The sequence below is a fragment of the Chroicocephalus ridibundus genome, chromosome 4 (genome assembly GCF_963924245.1).
Source record: "Chroicocephalus ridibundus chromosome 4, bChrRid1.1, whole genome shotgun sequence".
NCBI classification, from domain to species: Eukaryota; Metazoa; Chordata; class Aves; order Charadriiformes; family Laridae; genus Chroicocephalus; species Chroicocephalus ridibundus.
The window spans coordinates 73,458,925-73,476,760 of NC_086287.1; the positions used below are offsets into that span (position 1 = coordinate 73,458,925).

At 47.6% G+C, this 17,836-nt stretch overlaps 1 protein-coding gene across 5 annotated transcripts in view; it reads left to right on the top strand.

Moving 5' to 3' along the window:
- Window positions 1-11,239, top strand: part of CTCF (CCCTC-binding factor) — a 39,457-nt gene extending 28,218 nt beyond the window's left edge. For all 5 annotated transcript variants that reach the window (XM_063334068.1, XM_063334070.1, XM_063334073.1 and 2 more), the window contains exons 4-11: window positions 579-712; window positions 2,152-2,272; window positions 2,960-3,109; window positions 4,475-4,635; window positions 5,111-5,293; window positions 5,736-5,871; window positions 8,559-8,726; window positions 9,655-11,239. In XM_063334068.1, coding sequence (XP_063190138.1) covers window positions 579-712; window positions 2,152-2,272; window positions 2,960-3,109; window positions 4,475-4,635; window positions 5,111-5,293; window positions 5,736-5,871; window positions 8,559-8,726; window positions 9,655-9,836 — 1,235 coding nt within the window. In that variant the 3' untranslated portion in view covers window positions 9,837-11,239. The remainder of the gene's footprint in view (window positions 1-578; window positions 713-2,151; window positions 2,273-2,959; window positions 3,110-4,474; window positions 4,636-5,110; window positions 5,294-5,735; window positions 5,872-8,558; window positions 8,727-9,654) is intronic.
- Window positions 11,240-17,836: the final 6,597 nt, after the last annotated feature.

A 17,836-nucleotide genomic window follows, 5' to 3' on the forward strand; every position in this document is an offset into this window, starting at 1 on the left:
TTCTCTCTCTTCTCCCTAACCCCACTGAGGGGATGGGGAAGTGAGTGAGCGGCTGTGTGGTCCTAATTGCTGGCTGGAGTTAAACCACGACAAAAACCTAACGTCAAGGAACAGATTATAAACTGGACCAATAAAACCTACAGCTTGGAACTGTAGCACATTTCTATTGCTCCTTACTAAAGTTTCTGGTATAAAACTACGGCTGATTGAACTGTAATTAAACTTAAGCTTGTTGTGACCTTTCTGCCAAAAAAAAAAAAAAAACAAACAAGTGCAGTTATCTCTGTGTATTTACGTTATGTCTGACTGGGTGGTTTGAAATTGGTAAATAACCAAGTGATACGAAAATAAGGGGGTCTCGTTTCCTTTTAATTCTCCAAGATCATCAATCTGTCAGTCAGTTATACAGAAGTTGTGACTCCTGTGTATTACTTGCTGCTCTAATCTAATCTTTCAGAAGGTGGAAGCAATGTTGCTAATTCACTTAAACCAAAAAAACACTCCCAAATCTGTGCCGTGTTTTCTTTTGTCACTGAATCTGAATGTCATCGTCTTCCTGTCTTGCTGCGAACGATTAGGTACTCGCCCTCACAAGTGCCCAGACTGCGACATGGCCTTTGTGACCAGTGGAGAGTTGGTTCGGCATCGCCGCTACAAACATACCCATGAGAAACCGTTCAAATGCTCGATGTGTGATTATGCCAGTGTGGAGGTATGTTAGTTAATTGTTACAGTGCTGAATACTTCCTTGTACGCTTCAAAGCTTGTTCACCATCTGTTATAAACTCTGTTCTTCGGCATTTCCTCTTTGGCTGTTTGTTTAAAAGGCTCTGAGCAAAAAAGGTTTTAAATCCGAGGAAAAAAAAAAAAAAATGGTGGAGTTTCCACGGTTAATGAGAAAACAGTTTGAGAGTATGCACAGAAATCCTACGTGATATCCATTTCCTCTTTGGAGACAATAGTTGTCATTGTTTCTTAAATTATTTGGGCCTTAAAGATGATTGCAGTAATTGTAGCGTGCGCTGTGTCGAAGGAGGCAGCCAGTTCCTGCTACAGTGAGATGTACTTTCAGACTGGAGGTGCCAACCCATTTTAGAAAAGGACGTTCTGCACCTTATCTGTTTGTGCCGTTAAGGTGACTGTAGCCAAAACTAACGAGCCTTTGCATCAATATTGGTGAAAAGCAGCTTTGCTAATATTGGATGATAAGCTTCCTAGAAGGCACTCCTCTGTGTGGTATTGTTCCTTATGCTGCAGGACAGCTTTTATATCGTGATAGAACATTTGAGCAAGATGCGGAGCAACATAATGTAAAGAAAATGGGATGTTTACAGCAGGAGAGGTTGAGTTAGGGACTTTGGGCTTTTTGTCCTACCCCCACTGTGGATGCAGTGCTGTAATTCCAGGCCCTGTGGTTTGAGTGCCGAATAAATTGTGTTGCAGTGGTTTTCATAGTATAAATGAGGAAAGAATAACCATGTTGGTCCTTATGTGGAGCTCGTGCTGTGTTTTGTAGACAGAGGTTGGTGATTAAGCAGATTGAGCAGAAAATGCCTTAACATTTGTGTTCGTGCTGACCTTTAAGCTGAGTTTGTGCCTTCTAGAAAAAAGCAGGAGAGGAAAGGAATTAAGTCGCTTTGGTGGCTGTAGGACTAGACTCTTTTCACTGCTCTGAGCAAGAAATTTATATTATCCCCTCTCAAAGTAACTGGAGAGGACCCAAGAAAGCACCCCATGGAGAAAAATATACTATACAGGGGACATTAACCCCCTGCGATGTTCCTCGGGTGTGTGCTTTCCCAGAATGCTTTCTTGTGTCTCTTCAGGATACTTCCAAATTTTATCACGTCTTCGGATGTTGAGATGGTCAATGACAGTGAAGTGAGCACAAGGCTCTACACCAGGCTGCACTGAATTTCGGAACAAGCATCAAGCAAGGCTGGGAATGTGGTTGGGAGGGGAAGCAAGAGTGGGCAGGAGCGAGTGGCTACGAGCAGTGTAAAAAGGGCATCGAAACCTGCTTGCTTGTTCTAGTGGCAAGATAAAAACAAAATAAAAATAGGCTGCCTTCAACTCGTGACTGGTTTCTTGTACTTTTGGCAATCTGACCTGCTCATCTGTGCTGACTTCAGTCTCGCTCTTGACTTCCAGGTTAGCAAATTGAAACGCCACATTCGTTCTCACACCGGAGAGCGTCCGTTCCAATGCAGCTTGTGCAGCTACGCCAGCAGGGATACCTACAAACTGAAGAGGCACATGAGGACCCACTCTGGTATCAATGCCATGTTTTTTTAGTGTGTTTACGTTTTACTGTCTCGCTGTTTACGTGAGACTGTACGTAATGCATGCTAACGCTCTGGAACAGCAAAAGAAATACTGTTTTGCTGTTTAATATAAAAACCTATATTATCAGTGTTCCCCTTCCAGTTGAACTTTAAAGGCATTTATGGTCTCATGCTTGAGTGTAGTTGCAAAAGCATCTCAATCGTGTTAGTTCATAAAGATCCTAAACTTTTTCACCAATAGAAATAGGGATGGTTTTAGCACAGAGCGTTACTGGAGTGCCAAATTAATTATATTGCTAAAATTGAAGGGGAAGAACTACCCTTGCATGTAGACGTGAGCATTCAGAACTCACCCCTACCCCCCCAAAAAAAATAATCTGATGCCACTTCTTGTCTTCTGGCAGCCTGTGTGTAGGTCTTCCATGCATTTCTCAGAGTAAGGATAATTAACTCATTTGCTTAAAGAGAACTGGAGTCTCTCTGCAGAAAGATGCATCCAGGAGCTAAAACTTCTAGAGAAAGACATTATTGAGCTCTTTCTAGAGTTACTATTTCTTATAGACTAGCTGTCTGCTGCAAGTTTCTGGGAGGTTGTGTTGTTTGGGACTTCTTGGTGAGATTTCGTTTTAATAAAAGTACTCGTGCTATTTTTTTTTTCCCTTCTGCTACCACAGGAGAGAAGCCATATGAATGTTACATCTGCCACGCTCGCTTCACTCAGAGTGGCACCATGAAGATGCACATTTTGCAGAAGCACACGGAGAACGTGGCCAAATTTCACTGTCCTCACTGTGATACTGTTATAGCGAGAAAGAGTGACTTGGGTACGTATCTCTCAAAAGTGGCCATTTAATGAACTTTCTATAAAACGCTTTCCCATAATTACAGTTCCCATAACCCAACTACTGCCTCTTTTTATTTATTTTTTTTAACCTAATAGTTCTGGTAGCTGTACAACGTGAAGCAGAGGCTTAGATGTGTGGCTGGGAATACTTTTAGCTTACAGTAGCTGCTGCAAATGTTGAGACTTTCCAGGTTCTTTTCATTATTTGAAAATATAGTGTGTTTTCCGAGCGTACAAGGCAAGTGGAGTGCCAGGCCTGTAGATGTGAGGCATTTGTTGAATTGGAGTGAAATTACACCTGTGTACGAATTAGGGTCTGAAAAAGCAAACGGTCACTTGGCTTGACCTCCTGCGCATTGGAGGCAGTTAAGTTTCATGCAGAGGTACTTTCATCAAGCTGAAAGGTTTGAATTAGACCATGTAGTTTAATTTTTCCAGGATGTGGAGCTGTGTGCCACAGACAGGGTAAGAGAAACCGAGTTGTCACAAAAGCACGGGGTCCTTGCAGTGGGAGAGTCCTGATCTAGCGAGCAGTACCCAGCGTGATTCCAGCAGGCGAGCTCTACATGCATGTTCTACAAGAAGGTGAAAAATAATATCACGCCCAGAGCAGCTGAGGAGAAGGAAGAAGCCACGATTTGGCAGAACTTTCTGTCTATAAACAGAATATCACCCAAGTAATGGGGAAGGCAGGCTCCCTTCCAATACAGACAAGTGTAAAGTGCTACAGGGAGAGGCAGTTGGAGAGGATGGCAGTCAGTTGATGTCAAGAGCAAACGAGCCAATTTACAACAGAGAACAACGGATGTTAGCTATGAAGAATTTCTTCTTCTAATAATGCTTTAGTCTACCCTTGTGCAGCTGTGGTATGCTCTTAATTGGGGGGTTTTAAAGAAGTGACTAAAACCTCTGTTGGGGATTATCTTCTGGTATCCCCATTGCCTTCTAGCCCTGTCACTCTGACTTCTAATCCTGTTTCCCCTCAGTGTATTACCTGGCTGTATCCAGGCAATTCGGAGTAGTCTTAAACACAACAGTCCACAAGACACTTCAGTTTGACAGTCATACGTGATCAAATGCAAGTGTACTGTAATCAGCACAGATTGCTACTAATCCATCTAGAATCGTGTGGAAAAACTTAATGGAATTTTTCTGCAAAACCTTTCTGTCTTGAAATTGTTGCTTTTAATTACGAGCCGTTTAGGTTTTTAGTTGAATCCTAAATTAACTGTTTCACTTCTTTGGCTTAAGAGCATGTGGAGGGAAGAGCGCTAAGGGACTGTAGGCTAGTCTTTTATGCTTGGAAAGCCATGGTGACTAGAGCCTCCGATTCTTTTCCTCCTAGGTGTCCATTTGCGAAAGCAGCATTCCTACATCGAACAGGGCAAGAAGTGCCGCTACTGTGACGCCGTCTTTCATGAGCGGTATGCCCTTATACAGCATCAAAAGTCTCACAAGAATGAGAAGCGCTTCAAGTGTGACCAGTGCGATTATGCGTGCAGACAGGTAAGCTGGTGGGACTGGCACCCCTTAGTAGTGTTAAAACAGGAGCTAGAAATACGAGGTTGGAATCTTAGCTGTTGAGTTTGACCAGCTGTCAAGATGAAATTAGCTCTCTAAATCTTTTGAAGGGTGTGAAGGAAAGTTCGGTGGCCTTTGCTTCTCTATGGTGTAGTGCTCCCCTGTGGAGAAGTACCTTCTATGTCACAACCTTGATGTATCTGTTGACAAAAGTTGGACTCGATGATCTTAGAGGTCCCTTCCAACCTAGACAATTCTATGATTGGGATGAGAGTCCATGTAGGATGGAATTACCTAGGACTGAATATGCCCTCAGTCAAGATGTTGTCACATTCCTGCGGGATCATCCTTTCCTTGATATTAAGGATAAATCTTTGGCCTTTTAGCTGAAAATCCGCGCTTCTGTATCCATGTGTCTGAGTTCTCAAATTACTCTTCCTGTCTTGCTTGTCCCCGTCAGGAGCGGCACATGGTCATGCATAAACGGACCCATACTGGAGAAAAGCCTTACGCCTGTAGCCATTGTGATAAAACCTTCCGTCAGAAACAGCTCCTCGATATGCACTTCAAACGGTATCACGATCCCAACTTTGTCCCTGCTGCCTTTGTCTGTTCCAAGTGTGGCAAAACATTCACTCGCAGGGTAAGGGAATATACTGGTTTGAATTGGGGGGGTTGTAGTGGAATTGTGGGGGTTTAGCCAAGGGCAGGGGAGAATGTTTATCCAAAAGGAAAGGTGGGTGAGGTACAGGGCACTGTACTGATCTTGTAAATAGATCACTTCTTTCTGAGAGGAAAAGAGAGGGGGAGACCTGGTGTAGTTCAGAATGAATTATAGCATGTGTTAACGCTGATGTCATGAGGAATGTGAAAGTGCAACTTCGTTCATAGAAGTTATTTCTCCTAAACAGTCTTCCTTTAAAAAAAAAAACAAAAAACAAACCACAAAACAAAGCAAAAAAACCCAAGGGAAAAAGCCCATAATTTACCAGAAATGTGTTTGAAAACATAGAGACAGAATTATCTGATCTTGAATCCGGTGGATGTTGTATTTCTTGTTGTGTTTTTTCTCTTCCACTGAGTAGAACACAATGGCCAGACATGCTGATAACTGCTCTGGCCTAGATGGTGGAGAAGGAGAGAACGGAGGAGAGACAAAGAAGGGCAAACGCGGCCGAAAGAGAAAGATGCGGTCTAAGAAAGAAGATTCCTCTGATAGTGGTAAGAAACAGCTTAGGATGTTCTGAGAATTCCAGGCCTGCGACTCGCTGTGTGTGTTTGCTGTTAGCTTGCCCCTTCTGCAGGTTTGTCGTGACACTTGAAGGCTTTTATCTAGTTGGCAAACAAAAAATGATAGTGCGTGGCCATGTAGAGAGGGGGCTGCCTGGGAGGGATGGGATGGATTCTGCTGTGCAGTTCGGTCCTGCCTGTTCTGTGTGTGAAGGTGTCTGGTAATGTTTTCAGTGTCCCAAAAGAAACTGTGTTTGTGGTGTGCTGCTATGATACGGCGCATGCTTCCGCCTCACCGGTACCGGGTAGCGTGTGGCACGTCCAAACAAAACCGATGCTGAATAGCTTGGCTGCTTCTGTGGGGGAAGGCTGGCAGCATCCAAGAGAACGGTGGAGAAAGTGCTAGCAATTTATGGACTGTCATGAAGGGCCCATTGAGCTCATTAAAGGGTCAAAGAGCTGGTTGTGTCTTCCACTTCACATTGAGAAGATGGCCTTTGAGGGGCACTTGACTTTCTGGCCAACACACTAGAAGATGGGTTAGGTGCACTTTGTAATAGGGTGGTTACTGTCTGTGAGCTTCTCCAGAACAGGGAGATGACAGAAGCTGTTGCAGCAAATAGTGATCCTGTTCACTGTGGTATTAATTGTGAAGGAAAAGCTCAATTATAGTCCTCCGTCCTGGTGGAGGGAAAACTTATTCGTATCTTCAGCAGGAAAATCCAAGTAGAGTCTCAAGATCAACCAAGTTCAGAGATGATTGGGCAAAACCAGTGTTGCTGATTAGTCTTTTATCTGAAGTGCTTTATGTAATTAATCAAGGAGCGTAGTTTGGGAGAACAGGGATCTTTCTGCCTATAGAGTATGTATCTGAAATTCTTAGGTGGCAAATGGGTTTGATAGGAAATGAGATAAGTATGGTCAACTTGCTTGTGCAAACGTTGACTGCAAAAACTCCGTAGGAATAAGTGCTCAAATTCATGCTTGCGTAGATATTTGAAGAAGTGTGTTACAATCAGTGCGTGTAACTAGTTATTAATTTAAAATGTGAAAAGATCTCGGAGGCAGAAAGAGTGAAATATCACTGCCTTGATGGAAGGTAATTGGAAACCTGGGGTTCTGCAGCATCTCGTTTTTAACATCTTTTTGTAGGCTTTGGGAGGATTTTGCAGGCTTCCAGTGAGTTTAGCCTGTTGTAAAAACCCTTCATTTTATTTAGTTGGTATGGTCTGGGATTTAAACAGTTTTTGGAGAAGCTGGTCAAGGGTTGTACTTGTTAGATGAACTGATGAGCGGTGGATGATGGTGGCTCAGATTCTGTGACCGAGAGAATCCCATCAGATTCAGTGTGGGCTGAGTTCCTCAGGAATCAGTTGATAGATGTGAAGAATTGACTAATGTGAGCAGAATAGTGGTAAGAAAGAGGTCCCAACTGTATGTTGGAGAATTGCATTATTCAGTGTTGTTCTTATCTCTAGATCTGCAGTTTCAGGAGTTTCAGCAACTGCTAAACACCTGAAAATGGTGAGCAAAGCTGTGATGAAACAGACCCATCTTGTGCTAGTGGGAAAAATATCAACTAGCAAATGATATGATAGTTTTGTCTCCCATCTGGCCTGTCTGCCCCAAATTAGATAGACGTTGAGTTGAGGAGGGGTGAATGTAAAGAAGCTCTAAAAAGGTGGGACCTGAGAAATCAAATCGATGAAAGAAATTTCCGCTTGAGGAATATTCCTTGAGTGACTGTGTCAAAAAAAATTGCAAAAACCCTGCAGCTTGCCATGAGGTTGGTGGGAGTGGGAGGTGCCATCATGACCCCTTGGGTAGACAGGGCCTTGTAAAATACCCTGTATTAGACCTGTCCTGCCTCTGAAGAGAGGTCTTGGGGAAGATCCTCTTGGTCACTGGTTGGTAAATCGTACATTGGTGGCCCTGGAAAGCACGGTGAGTGGCCTGCAGGGCAGTGTTCAACCATAATGCGTACAAATGCCCCACTTTTGTGTGGTTCTGCCACATTCAATTTGATATTTTTGAGGTCTTGGACGTAAGTCCCAGTGTCTGGGAACTGCTACCCTGGTGTTCTGTCAGAGAAAGACTGAAGTACGGCAATGCCGTTTCCTGAGGGCCGGAAGACTGGCTCTTGGATCCCTCTTGAGCTCTTAATGTTTCCCAGAGGTACTGTAGTGCTTCCGGTGACTCACACCTGGACACTGGGTTGATGGCTCTCCTGGGAGTGGCCCAGACAAGATGGACAAGCTCTTGTTTTGGCTTCCGACCTTCCATTGTGCGCCCCTGCGCTCCTCTGGGTTCTGCAGGTGGGACTTTGATGGGCTGATGGCACTTCTGATGGGCCTGGGAGTAGCCCGGCATTATATTATTTGGTCCCCCTCCTGCCATCGTCTCTCTGAGCTCCTTTGTGGATGTGTGGAGGAGCTTTTATCACACAATCTAACATAATTATGTTTCCTTCTGCTTTCTGAAGGACAAATTGTTCTCTCTAATGTGAGGGTAACAGACTGACATTCTGTGCCACCAGCTTCTTGACAAAGGCCTTGTTTGCCTTCTTTCCCGTCAGAGTTGACTCCTTTTGGATGAGGATTGGGTGGTGGTTCTCTGTAGGCGGATAAGTTTCATCTGTGTTTAAACTGAAGACTCACCTGATGAAATGTTTCTTACAGAGGAAAATGCTGAACCAGATTTGGATGATAACGAAGATGAGGAGGAGACAGCAGTAGAAATTGAGGCCGAGCCAGAAGTCGAGCAAGAGGCTCCTGCGCCACCTCCCAGTAAGAAACGAAGAGGAAGACCACCAGGCAAAGCTGCTACCCAACCAAAACAATCCCAGCGTAAGTCACTGTTTTGAAGCTTGCGTGATGCTGCTTGAGCTGCTTTTTCCTTGGATTTGGCAGTTCTTGGAGAACTGCTCCCCTCGAGTGAGCTTATTCTAAAAGTAGATGACTGCGCTTGCCTCTGCTTTGCTGAGAACTCCCCTTGTGTGTGAAATGTAACTGCGCACTTCTTTTTGCACCAGTTACGGCATCTCTGCTAGAGTACAGTTTCTGGTAAAGCAACTTCGGTGCGATTGCCATGGTATTCTTACCTATGTAAACTTTTGTATTACCACAAATGAACGTGCTTCAGGCCTGTAGTTCTGAGTGTAGCATCAGGTGTAGTTTCAGATGCAGATGTAGTTTCGGCCCTGCAGAGTTTTCTCTGTACGAATGGACATTGGTAACTGCGCGAAGTCTAAGTAAATAAATTCTAGGAACAAAGCAGGAAGGGCAGATTTGCTCCTTCAAGGGGTAACGGCTTCCCTGGTGGCTTGCCTGTCCGCTCCCTGCTACAAGCATGGCCTTCCTAGAATTACAGCCTGGGGAAACATTTTATGCTCAATTCATCGCTAGCGTCACTGGATTCCCCTGAACTTGAAGCTTTGCCTTATTGCCCATGCATCGATACGGCCTTTTTTGTTGATTACTCTACAAAAGTCCTTCATTCGAATCATGTCTTAATATCGAAAGGCATCATGGAACTGTTGTGGTGGTAGCACACCTTCATACAGGTGTGCTTTGAACACATCTGTAAAGAAATAGATGCTACTTGGATGAGCGAGGCAGGTGGAACGTGGGAATGTGAGTTGTGGGCCCCACCTTCTCTTGTTGTGGAAAAGCCTTTTATCTACCAAAAGGTTAACTGGTGAGACGCGCAGGCCAGCTCTGGAACCAGTAAAAAAACCGTGTCATTTCCCCTCTCCCTCTTTTTCTGCCCTTGTAGCTGCAGCAATCATTCAGGTTGAAGACCAGAACACTGGTGAAATTGAAAATATTATAGTTGAAGTAAAGAAAGAACCCGATGCGGAAACAGTAGAGGAAGAGGAGGAAGCTCAGCCTGCTGTAGTGGAAGCTCCCAACGGAGACCTCACTCCTGAGATGATTCTCAGCATGATGGACCGGTGATGGAGGAAGACCACGCTGGCTGACTGAACTGGCCTGGGCTGTGTTTAAGCGGCTCAAATCTATTTTTCCTTTTACCTTTTTTCTTGGCTTTGGGAAATGCATCATTTTAGACCATTTTACCAAACATACTGGGAAATAAAACTTCAAAATGATGTTAGAATGTGATTTAACTAGAACTTGCTGTTTTATGTTAGCATTACAGGGTCATGGAACATTAGGAAATGTTTTGGAGTCCTTGAGGGTTTCCTGTGAGATGCTTGATATAGTTTTGCTCTGAACTGCATTGTAAAGCTGGTCCGAGGGCCGTGTTTACGTGCACCAACTTTTAATATACAAAAGTGGAAGCCTTGGCTAGAGTTACGTGGTAAACCACTCCGGACTTGCCCTTCCAGTTCCCAGAGTCCTTGAGCCTCCTTCTCTCAGTAGTGTTTTTAACTGTAAATGCAGACTTGGGAGGGTTCTAGACTTTTAAAATGTTTTTTGCTTTTCCCCACTGACTAGCTCCGGTTCTCCAAGTCGGCTGCACACGGTAGTTTTGGCATGCTCCAACTGGTTTCTGTCCTTAATGTGCTTTGCTTTCTGCAAAGCATTTCTGTAATGGTCAAGCTTGTAAATAACTTTTTTTTACATTTTAATCTTTTTCCATTAATTAAGAGGTATGCAAAAATGCATTTTAAATAAACCCCAGTCTTTTAATTCCTTGCAAACTTAAGTGACGAGAGAATTGCTAGAGTGTAAATGTTGGAAAAGCTGTCGATAACCAATCATGTAGAGAAGAGACATACCCAGACTATTGCTTGCAGAACAAGAGAAACCCACACATGAAATCTGGTTTTGAAGCACACAAAACTGGCATTTGGGACATGTATAATTAACCTTCTTTTTTTTTTGAGTTTATAATTTCACGACTACATTTTCTTTGCTCTATCTTGTAGTTGTATTTTGTGTTTATGAATCCTATGTTAAGGCAGAAGTGGTGATTTTTTTTTTAAGTGGGTCACTGCAGCCCTCAAAAACCTGGGCCAGGAAATTTTCATAGGTCAGTAACTACACAATTTGGGATCTCTGATAAAGACAAAAAAAAAAGGAATAATGTGAAATACAAATGATGCCTGTATATGAACTGTCACATGTTAAAATATGTAAGCTTTTTATAGAGCCTCAGTCTTGCTGATTTCAAACAAATTTTTCTTCTATGTATCGCTTTTAAGAGAGCTATCAGTTTAGCTATCAGACTCTAGGTTGATGCATTTTTGTACTTAGCTGTACTGTGTGATATTTTTCATTATTTTAGGAAGCCAACATGGGGAAAAAAAAATACTGTTATAAAATATGTAATGGGGTTTGAAAGCTGGGAAGGAGAATATACTGCTGTACAGCTAATAAATAATAATGGATTAACATGTGTGCTCACTGCCTGCTTTCTTTGTGTGTGCTAACGGTGTGACCCGGCAGGGATCTCCAGCCTCCTAGAAGGATGCTGCAGGCCTGGAAACGGGGACCGGCTCTTCTCTCGCGGTGGGTGATCCCTCTGCCCTACTCCGAATGCAAGGTGTTGCTGCTAAATCGCCCCTGTGCTGGCTGCAGGTGAGTGTGCTCGTTTAGCAAGGGGTCGTTAGCGCGGTGAAGCCGGTGTGGGGTCCCCGTTTCCATCCAGCAGCTCCATTGTGTGGCGGGGCGTGAGCTCTTGCTCGGCTGGGGCTGCGACAGGAGTGTGCAGCGGAGAGGGGATGAAAACGTGGTGGGGCGGCGTCGCGTCCCGCTCTTAGGAAAGAAGCGGGGGGGAGGGTAAGTGACTTCAGATTCGTAAATTCTCGATGGTGTGGACTAAGGTGAGATAAATCTCAAGGTCCACATGCAAACATTTATTAGCTTCCCAAAATGGTTAGTATAGGTCTTAACAAGTCCATGGTAATTGGTTAGGTATATAACCAATGATGGCAAATGGTGAGGTGTGCGTTGTGTTACTGAACAACAGGGCAAGTGGTACTGAAGGTTGTTACTTCACAACCCTAACGGTTACTTAACAATTCTAAAAGAAAAGAGAAACTGAGGGATAGTGAAAGGAAAAGACCGAGAAAAAGACAGAGATAAAGAAGTCACCGGTCCTGGTTCCAACGTCTTTTTCAGGGAATCTTCCCGGGCATAATCTTTCTTGGGAAGAATCTTCCCAGGCACGATCATCTTCTTTTGTTTCTTCTTTGTTCCCCCTAGGGACACTTATTTTCCCCTTTTATGTTTGCTGAATTAGCAGGGTGTCCCCCCCTTGCCGAGGACAGCCTTGTCTCAGGTTTCTCCCTTCTCCCAGGTGACATGTAGCATGATTCAGGTGGAGAGACGAGTGCCATAGTCATACATGGTTAGCGCAGTCTCTGTAATCTTCATTAGCATATGCAGGGCCTGCACTTTCATACGCATTTCGCGGATAATGGAGCAAGGGTCACTCATGGGACACACTGGCCTCGGGAACTGAGAACTAGCGAGCTCGTCACACGAGTGGCAGAGCTATCCCGTTTTCACAAGCTCTCCCACACTTTCAGGCGCCAGAAGCGTGAGCCTTATCAGTTCTTTGATGGCCAGGCCTGCATTATTTATTTCCTTGGGAGTGTTTGAGGCGTTCCGTTGAAGGCTTGGAGGGCCTCCTGCCCCTCCTCGGGGAATTTACAGTCTGTCCCTTAAGTCGGCTGCTGGTGAACGTCCCCATTTACAGCTCGAGCTCGAAGCGATGCAGGGGCAGTCGTTGCTTTTGGTTGGTTGGGCCGTGAGTTTAAATGATGGCAGCTGATGGGTTAGGTAGCGGGAATATTCCATTTGATTCTGGGAAGCGGGACTGGTACTCAGGTGGAGTTTCCGTGGCGTATCTCCTCGCTCCCGGTGAAAGCAGCGTAGAGAGCCAGTGAGCAGTGGGCAGTTAGGCAGCGGCCGGAGACAACCTCTCGCGCTGCTGGCTTCAGAGCAGGAGCCGCTGCAAATGGCGTGATAAATAGTTAAAAGGAAAGCTTTAAAAAGCACGGGAGTTGCTCGGCTTGTGATTTTTTCCCTAGATAGTTTGGTGACTGCTTACCTCTGGTCCTGGGAGCTGGTCCGTCGTAGACTTGCCAAGGAAGGCTGGCTGGAGGCGGGTGGCTGGCACCCGCGGCAGTTCGGAGGCTCGTTTCAGCGGGTGGGGAGGAGGAAGCTCTGGCTGCAGAAGCGGGTATCCCTTCGGTTGGACCGGGAGCTTGCGTACTCACAAGCCCAAAGCTGCTCCAGGCGGAGGCAGTGCTCTGAAGGAGATCCAATTTTGCGTTGGCCTAGAGCTTGGGGAGGCTTTGTGGTGAGCTGGAGAACTTGAGGGCGTCCTTGGGGTCTGTAAGGAGTTACCACCATCATCTCTTTAACCCTCTGGCTCAACCCACCGCTGTCGAGTAGGGCATGAAAGGCGGTGCGGTGGCTTTGTTTTAACCGGTGACCTGTGGTGGTGCCCCAAGGAGGCATCATGTGTTCTCTAGCAGAAGTCTGCTGCAAGACCTCCACGTGCGGCAGCTTGTGCCCTTCTACCCAGGTTGGAGTGACCCCAAGGCATGTCTTGAACTCTTCTGGAGGTCGGGGGAGGTGGGGGAAAGGGCTGTGTGTGAGCAGCTTGATGGTGGGCTGAAAGGGAGAGAGCCCGAGAGGTGTCTTTGGACAAAAGTATGGTTGCTCCCAAGTAGTGTTTGATCTGGCGGTGGTGTGGTGCATTCCTTGGTGGTCACAGCAGGCCTGGGGAGATGAGGCTGATCTCCAAGGGACTGCTGGTGGCCTCTGTTGTGCTTATCTGAGGAAACCATTTCTAAGCGGCGTTGTTCAGTTAACGCAACAGATGCATCTGGTGTTCTTGTGTGTAGAGCGGTCGTTTATTGTGGGCTGCTTCTTGGTTTTCCTCCAGAGACCCAAGCGAGGTTTTAGCTGGGAGGGGAGCAGGCACCCTGTGGCCATCCCCCTGTTCTCAGCGCACTGTGTTACTCTGCGGTCTGCTCAGTTGACCTGGTTTCTTTGTGCTTGCTCAGTCAATAACCCTGTTAGGCAGCCTGGTTTTTATTTGATCGGAGCTGGGGCTCCTGCCTTGGGCAGGTCTCTCTGCTCGTCCGACTCTCTTGCAGGCTTCTGGTTCGCCCTTGGTGGAGCCACTCCGGAGAGATGTGGAGCAACGTCCCAGCCTGCTCCTGAGGACATGTATCCAGGGCAGCATCTCAAGCCCGAATGTGGACAGAACATCTCTGCTCAACCCCAGTGCTGTTATCAGTGTTGGAGAAACTGTGTCCCACGTCCTGGACCGTGAGTGAAAAGACAAGGCTGGTGTGGATCTAAGGAGCATCACTGCCTCAGCCAATTGCTTGGGCTGCTCTCCTGGGGGCATACTGGAGAACGCCATCGTGGATGGAGAGGGGCTGTGACTGGCTCTACGTGACTGCTGCTTTTTTGGCTTCCAGAGGTTGAGAGCTCCCCAGGTTAGAGGGACTGAGAGAGTTGGGGGTGTTCAGCCTGGAGAAGAGAAGGCTCCGGGGAGACCTTAGAGCCTCTTCCAGTATCTGAAGGGGGCCTACAAGAAAGCTGGGGAGGGACTTTTTACAAGGGCACGTAGTGACAGGACGAGGGGGAAGAGGTTTAAACTGAAAGAGGAGAGATTTAGATGAGATCTCAGGGAGAAATTGTTTGCTGTGAGGGTGGTGAGCCCCTGGCCCAGGTTGCCCAGAGAAGCTGTGGCTGCCCCATCCCTGGAGGGGTTCAAGGCCAGGCTGGACAGGGCTTGGAGCAACGTGGTGTGGTGGGAGGTGTCCCTGCCCAGGGCAGGGGGTGGATGATATTTAAGGTCCCTTCCAACCCAAACCCTTCTGTGAGTCTATGACTAACACCTCTCACATCACTAAGCAGGGAGCCAAGACCACTTCTTCAGCCAAGGGCGTCAGACTGAAATTTTGTTGGTGCAAACCATGGTGTGCTTTCTTCTGCCTCATCGGAGGAAGAACTAATGACCTTTTGTACTCTTTTGTCTTCACGTTATTGTAGCAGATGATCCTCCAGGTGAGAAGAAGGCCAAGTGTAGATCAGGGGCCATGCAGGGAGGCTGGGACAGGGAGGCAACTCTTGGTAAACCCTCTGAGAGGAGGAGGAGGACACAGGGTCACCTTTGCGGAGCAGTTAGTGTTTCCCAAGCTGCCTGACTCGTGGAAGGTGGGCAGAATCCAGACTGGTGCTGACATGACCAGGCTTGGGAGCTGAACTGTCCTAGGCTGTCCTAAATTGGGTTGGTGGGAGGAGGGCAAGAGCTGGGGTGGAATCGCTGCTCTGAGCCTGTGTTCGGGAGCAGAAAGAAACGTGGGGCAGAGCTATGCAAAATCCAAGGAGGTCTGCAGCAGGAGGTCAGGCAGGTGTGGTAGGCAGCCGAGGTGGACAAGCGGGAAGGGGAAAAGGAAGCCCGGAGGAAGCAGAAGGGAGGAGGCTGCCCACGAGGCCGCCCTGCTTGAGTGTGCAGGGATGGAGTTGGGAGAGCCAAAGCTCAGCCGGATTGGACTTGGAGGAGCATGTGAAGGACGAAAAGAACAGCTTCTGCGTTAAGAATGGCTTCAGCAGCAGCAGGAAGGCTTTGGAAAAATGCTTTTAATAGTGCAGAGGACTTACTGGCAAAGGACATGGAAACGCTGCTCTTGCCTCGGTTTTTGGCTGGTGAGGTCTGTCTTCAGAGCTCCCAGGGCCCGAGCCTAGTGGCAGTCTGAGGGTGCTGAGGAAACCAGCCAATGTCATGGCACTCTCTCATCTTTGAGAAGTCCTGGTGGTCTGTGGAGGTTCATGACACCTGGGAAAAGGCAAATGTCCCACCTGTCTTCAAGAAGAGTGAGAAGGAAGATCTGGGGAACTACTCCATTGCATTCTCCAAGGAGGTGGCTGGCTGCGGGGACAAGGGCAGAGCAGTTAATGTTTATCTGGACTTCAGCAAGACCTTTTTCACGGTCTCCTGTAGCCTCCTTACAGCAGAACTGAAGACACGGGGGCTGGAGTAAAGGATTATTGGGTGGGCCACCATGTTCAGTGTGGTCAGCAGAACAGCGTCTGACTGACGCTGGTTGTTCGTGGTCCTTGGGGATCACTTGTAGGGCCAACTGGTCCCATCTTGGCTCCCCAGTGCAAGAAACTAGAGCCCTGGGACAGTTCCCACTGCAGCATGAGAGGTGAGGAGACTGGTGGGACCAGCCTGGAGGAGAGAAAGCCAGGGAGGACCTTACTGCTGCTTGCACGTAGCTGGTGGGAGACTGCAGAGAAGATTGAGCCAAACCGTTGAGGAGATGTCACAGTGAGAGGGCAAGAGGCAATGGAGGCCAACTGGAAGCAGAGGACAACTCCAGCTCGAATTAAGGAAAACCTTTGTCACTGTTAAGTGTGGACAAACATTGGAAAAGATGTCCAGAAAGGCTGTGGGGTCTCCATCCATGGAGATGTTCCGATTCCAGCTGGGCACGGCCCTGAGCAGCCAAACTGGCCCAGTCTGGAGCAAAGGGTTGGACTTAGAGGTGACCACCAGCTCACGGAGTCTGTAGTGGTCGAGTGCCACGGGAGCAGTTGTCACTGTGAGGCCACACAGGACATGGTCACTTGGAGGGCACCTGGGTGGCCATGTCAGCACAGCGCTGGAGCAGCTGGGCTGGGAGGGGAGCTGCGGGGAGAAGAAAGGATGAAGTGGTGTTCTGCAGCCCAGGGGTGAAGGGCTCCTACTGTTACCCCCAGAGCGTGGTAAGTGCTTCAGCTCCCGAAGGGTGATCTAGGGATGGAGAGGAGCACCAGGACCTCTTTCTGGGAAGGTCCTGGTACTCTAGGATTGAGCTGAAAACGCCCAGCCTGTGTCCTCTACAGGGGAAGACAGAAGAGGTGGGTTGCTCTGGACATCCTGACATGCCTGGGCGTGCACAACAGGTGGGGAATGTTTGTGCACATGGATGTCTTCCTCTGCCCCACTCCCAGGGTAGATGTTCTGCTGCACCGATGCTCAGTGTGTTCCAGCATGCGGAACCCAGTATTTTGGGGAATAAGCTTGGGATGCGGCTTACCTGGAGCTCCTTTGTGCTTCTAAGCTTTGATAGAAGCCATCTTCTGATGGGTGCAATGGGACTGCTGCTCTCTCTGTGTCCTGAACGTCCTTGCATGAAAAAGCTGCAACCTGGTACCTTTTCTGAGAAGCTTGGACATCAGTAGCCTGGTCTCCCGTCATCCTGGAAAAGCCATAGATCCAGCCTGGGCTGTCAACGGCGGATGCTGTCTCTGGGTGGTGAACACCCTGTGGTCCTTCCTCTTCCTGGTACTTGTCTGCCCACTGACGTAGCTCAGGAGGCTTGAGGAGGTACCTCGGCAGAGGTTGGTCCTTGCCCTGAGCCGTGTTCTCCCCAGCCACCTCCTTGAGAAGAGCTGCTGTGTGTTGTGGTTGGGCTCTATGGAGACGCCGTCCCTGCAGGGAGATGGCTTCCTGCCTTTGCTGTCATGCCGCAGGCTGTTTCAGAAGTGCTGCAGCCCCAGCTTCAAGCGGCAGGAGAACAGCATCACCCAGCCCTTTCAGGGACCACCTTCTCCTGAGTTACTCCACCTCTGGAAAAACTCCTCTGGGAGCCCTCCGTTGGCAGATTGCAGCTCAGGCAGGCTTGAAGTTGGGAATTTGTCAAAAAGGGCGTTTTAGGGGGACGAGGCAGCTGGCATCCTCCATTCCAGCTGATGCTGGTCATGGGGACTCAGGCTGGTGTCTGAGACCAGCTCTGCTGGCTCCCTCAGCACCTTCTCCTGAGTCTCTGGTAGGGCCAGCTGAGCCAACACTGAGAAACGTTGGGTCCAGTGAAGTCCCGCAGCACAGCACGGGGCGCAGGACAGCTTTCCACTCCATCCTGGAGCACTTCTGGCTTTTTGCCTGGTCCAGAGCCTTCCTTGGGGAGCAGAGTGGTTGATGTGCTCACCCCTGTTGCTCCAAGGAGGCCACCTTGCCTCTGCCTCTCGTCCTTGCG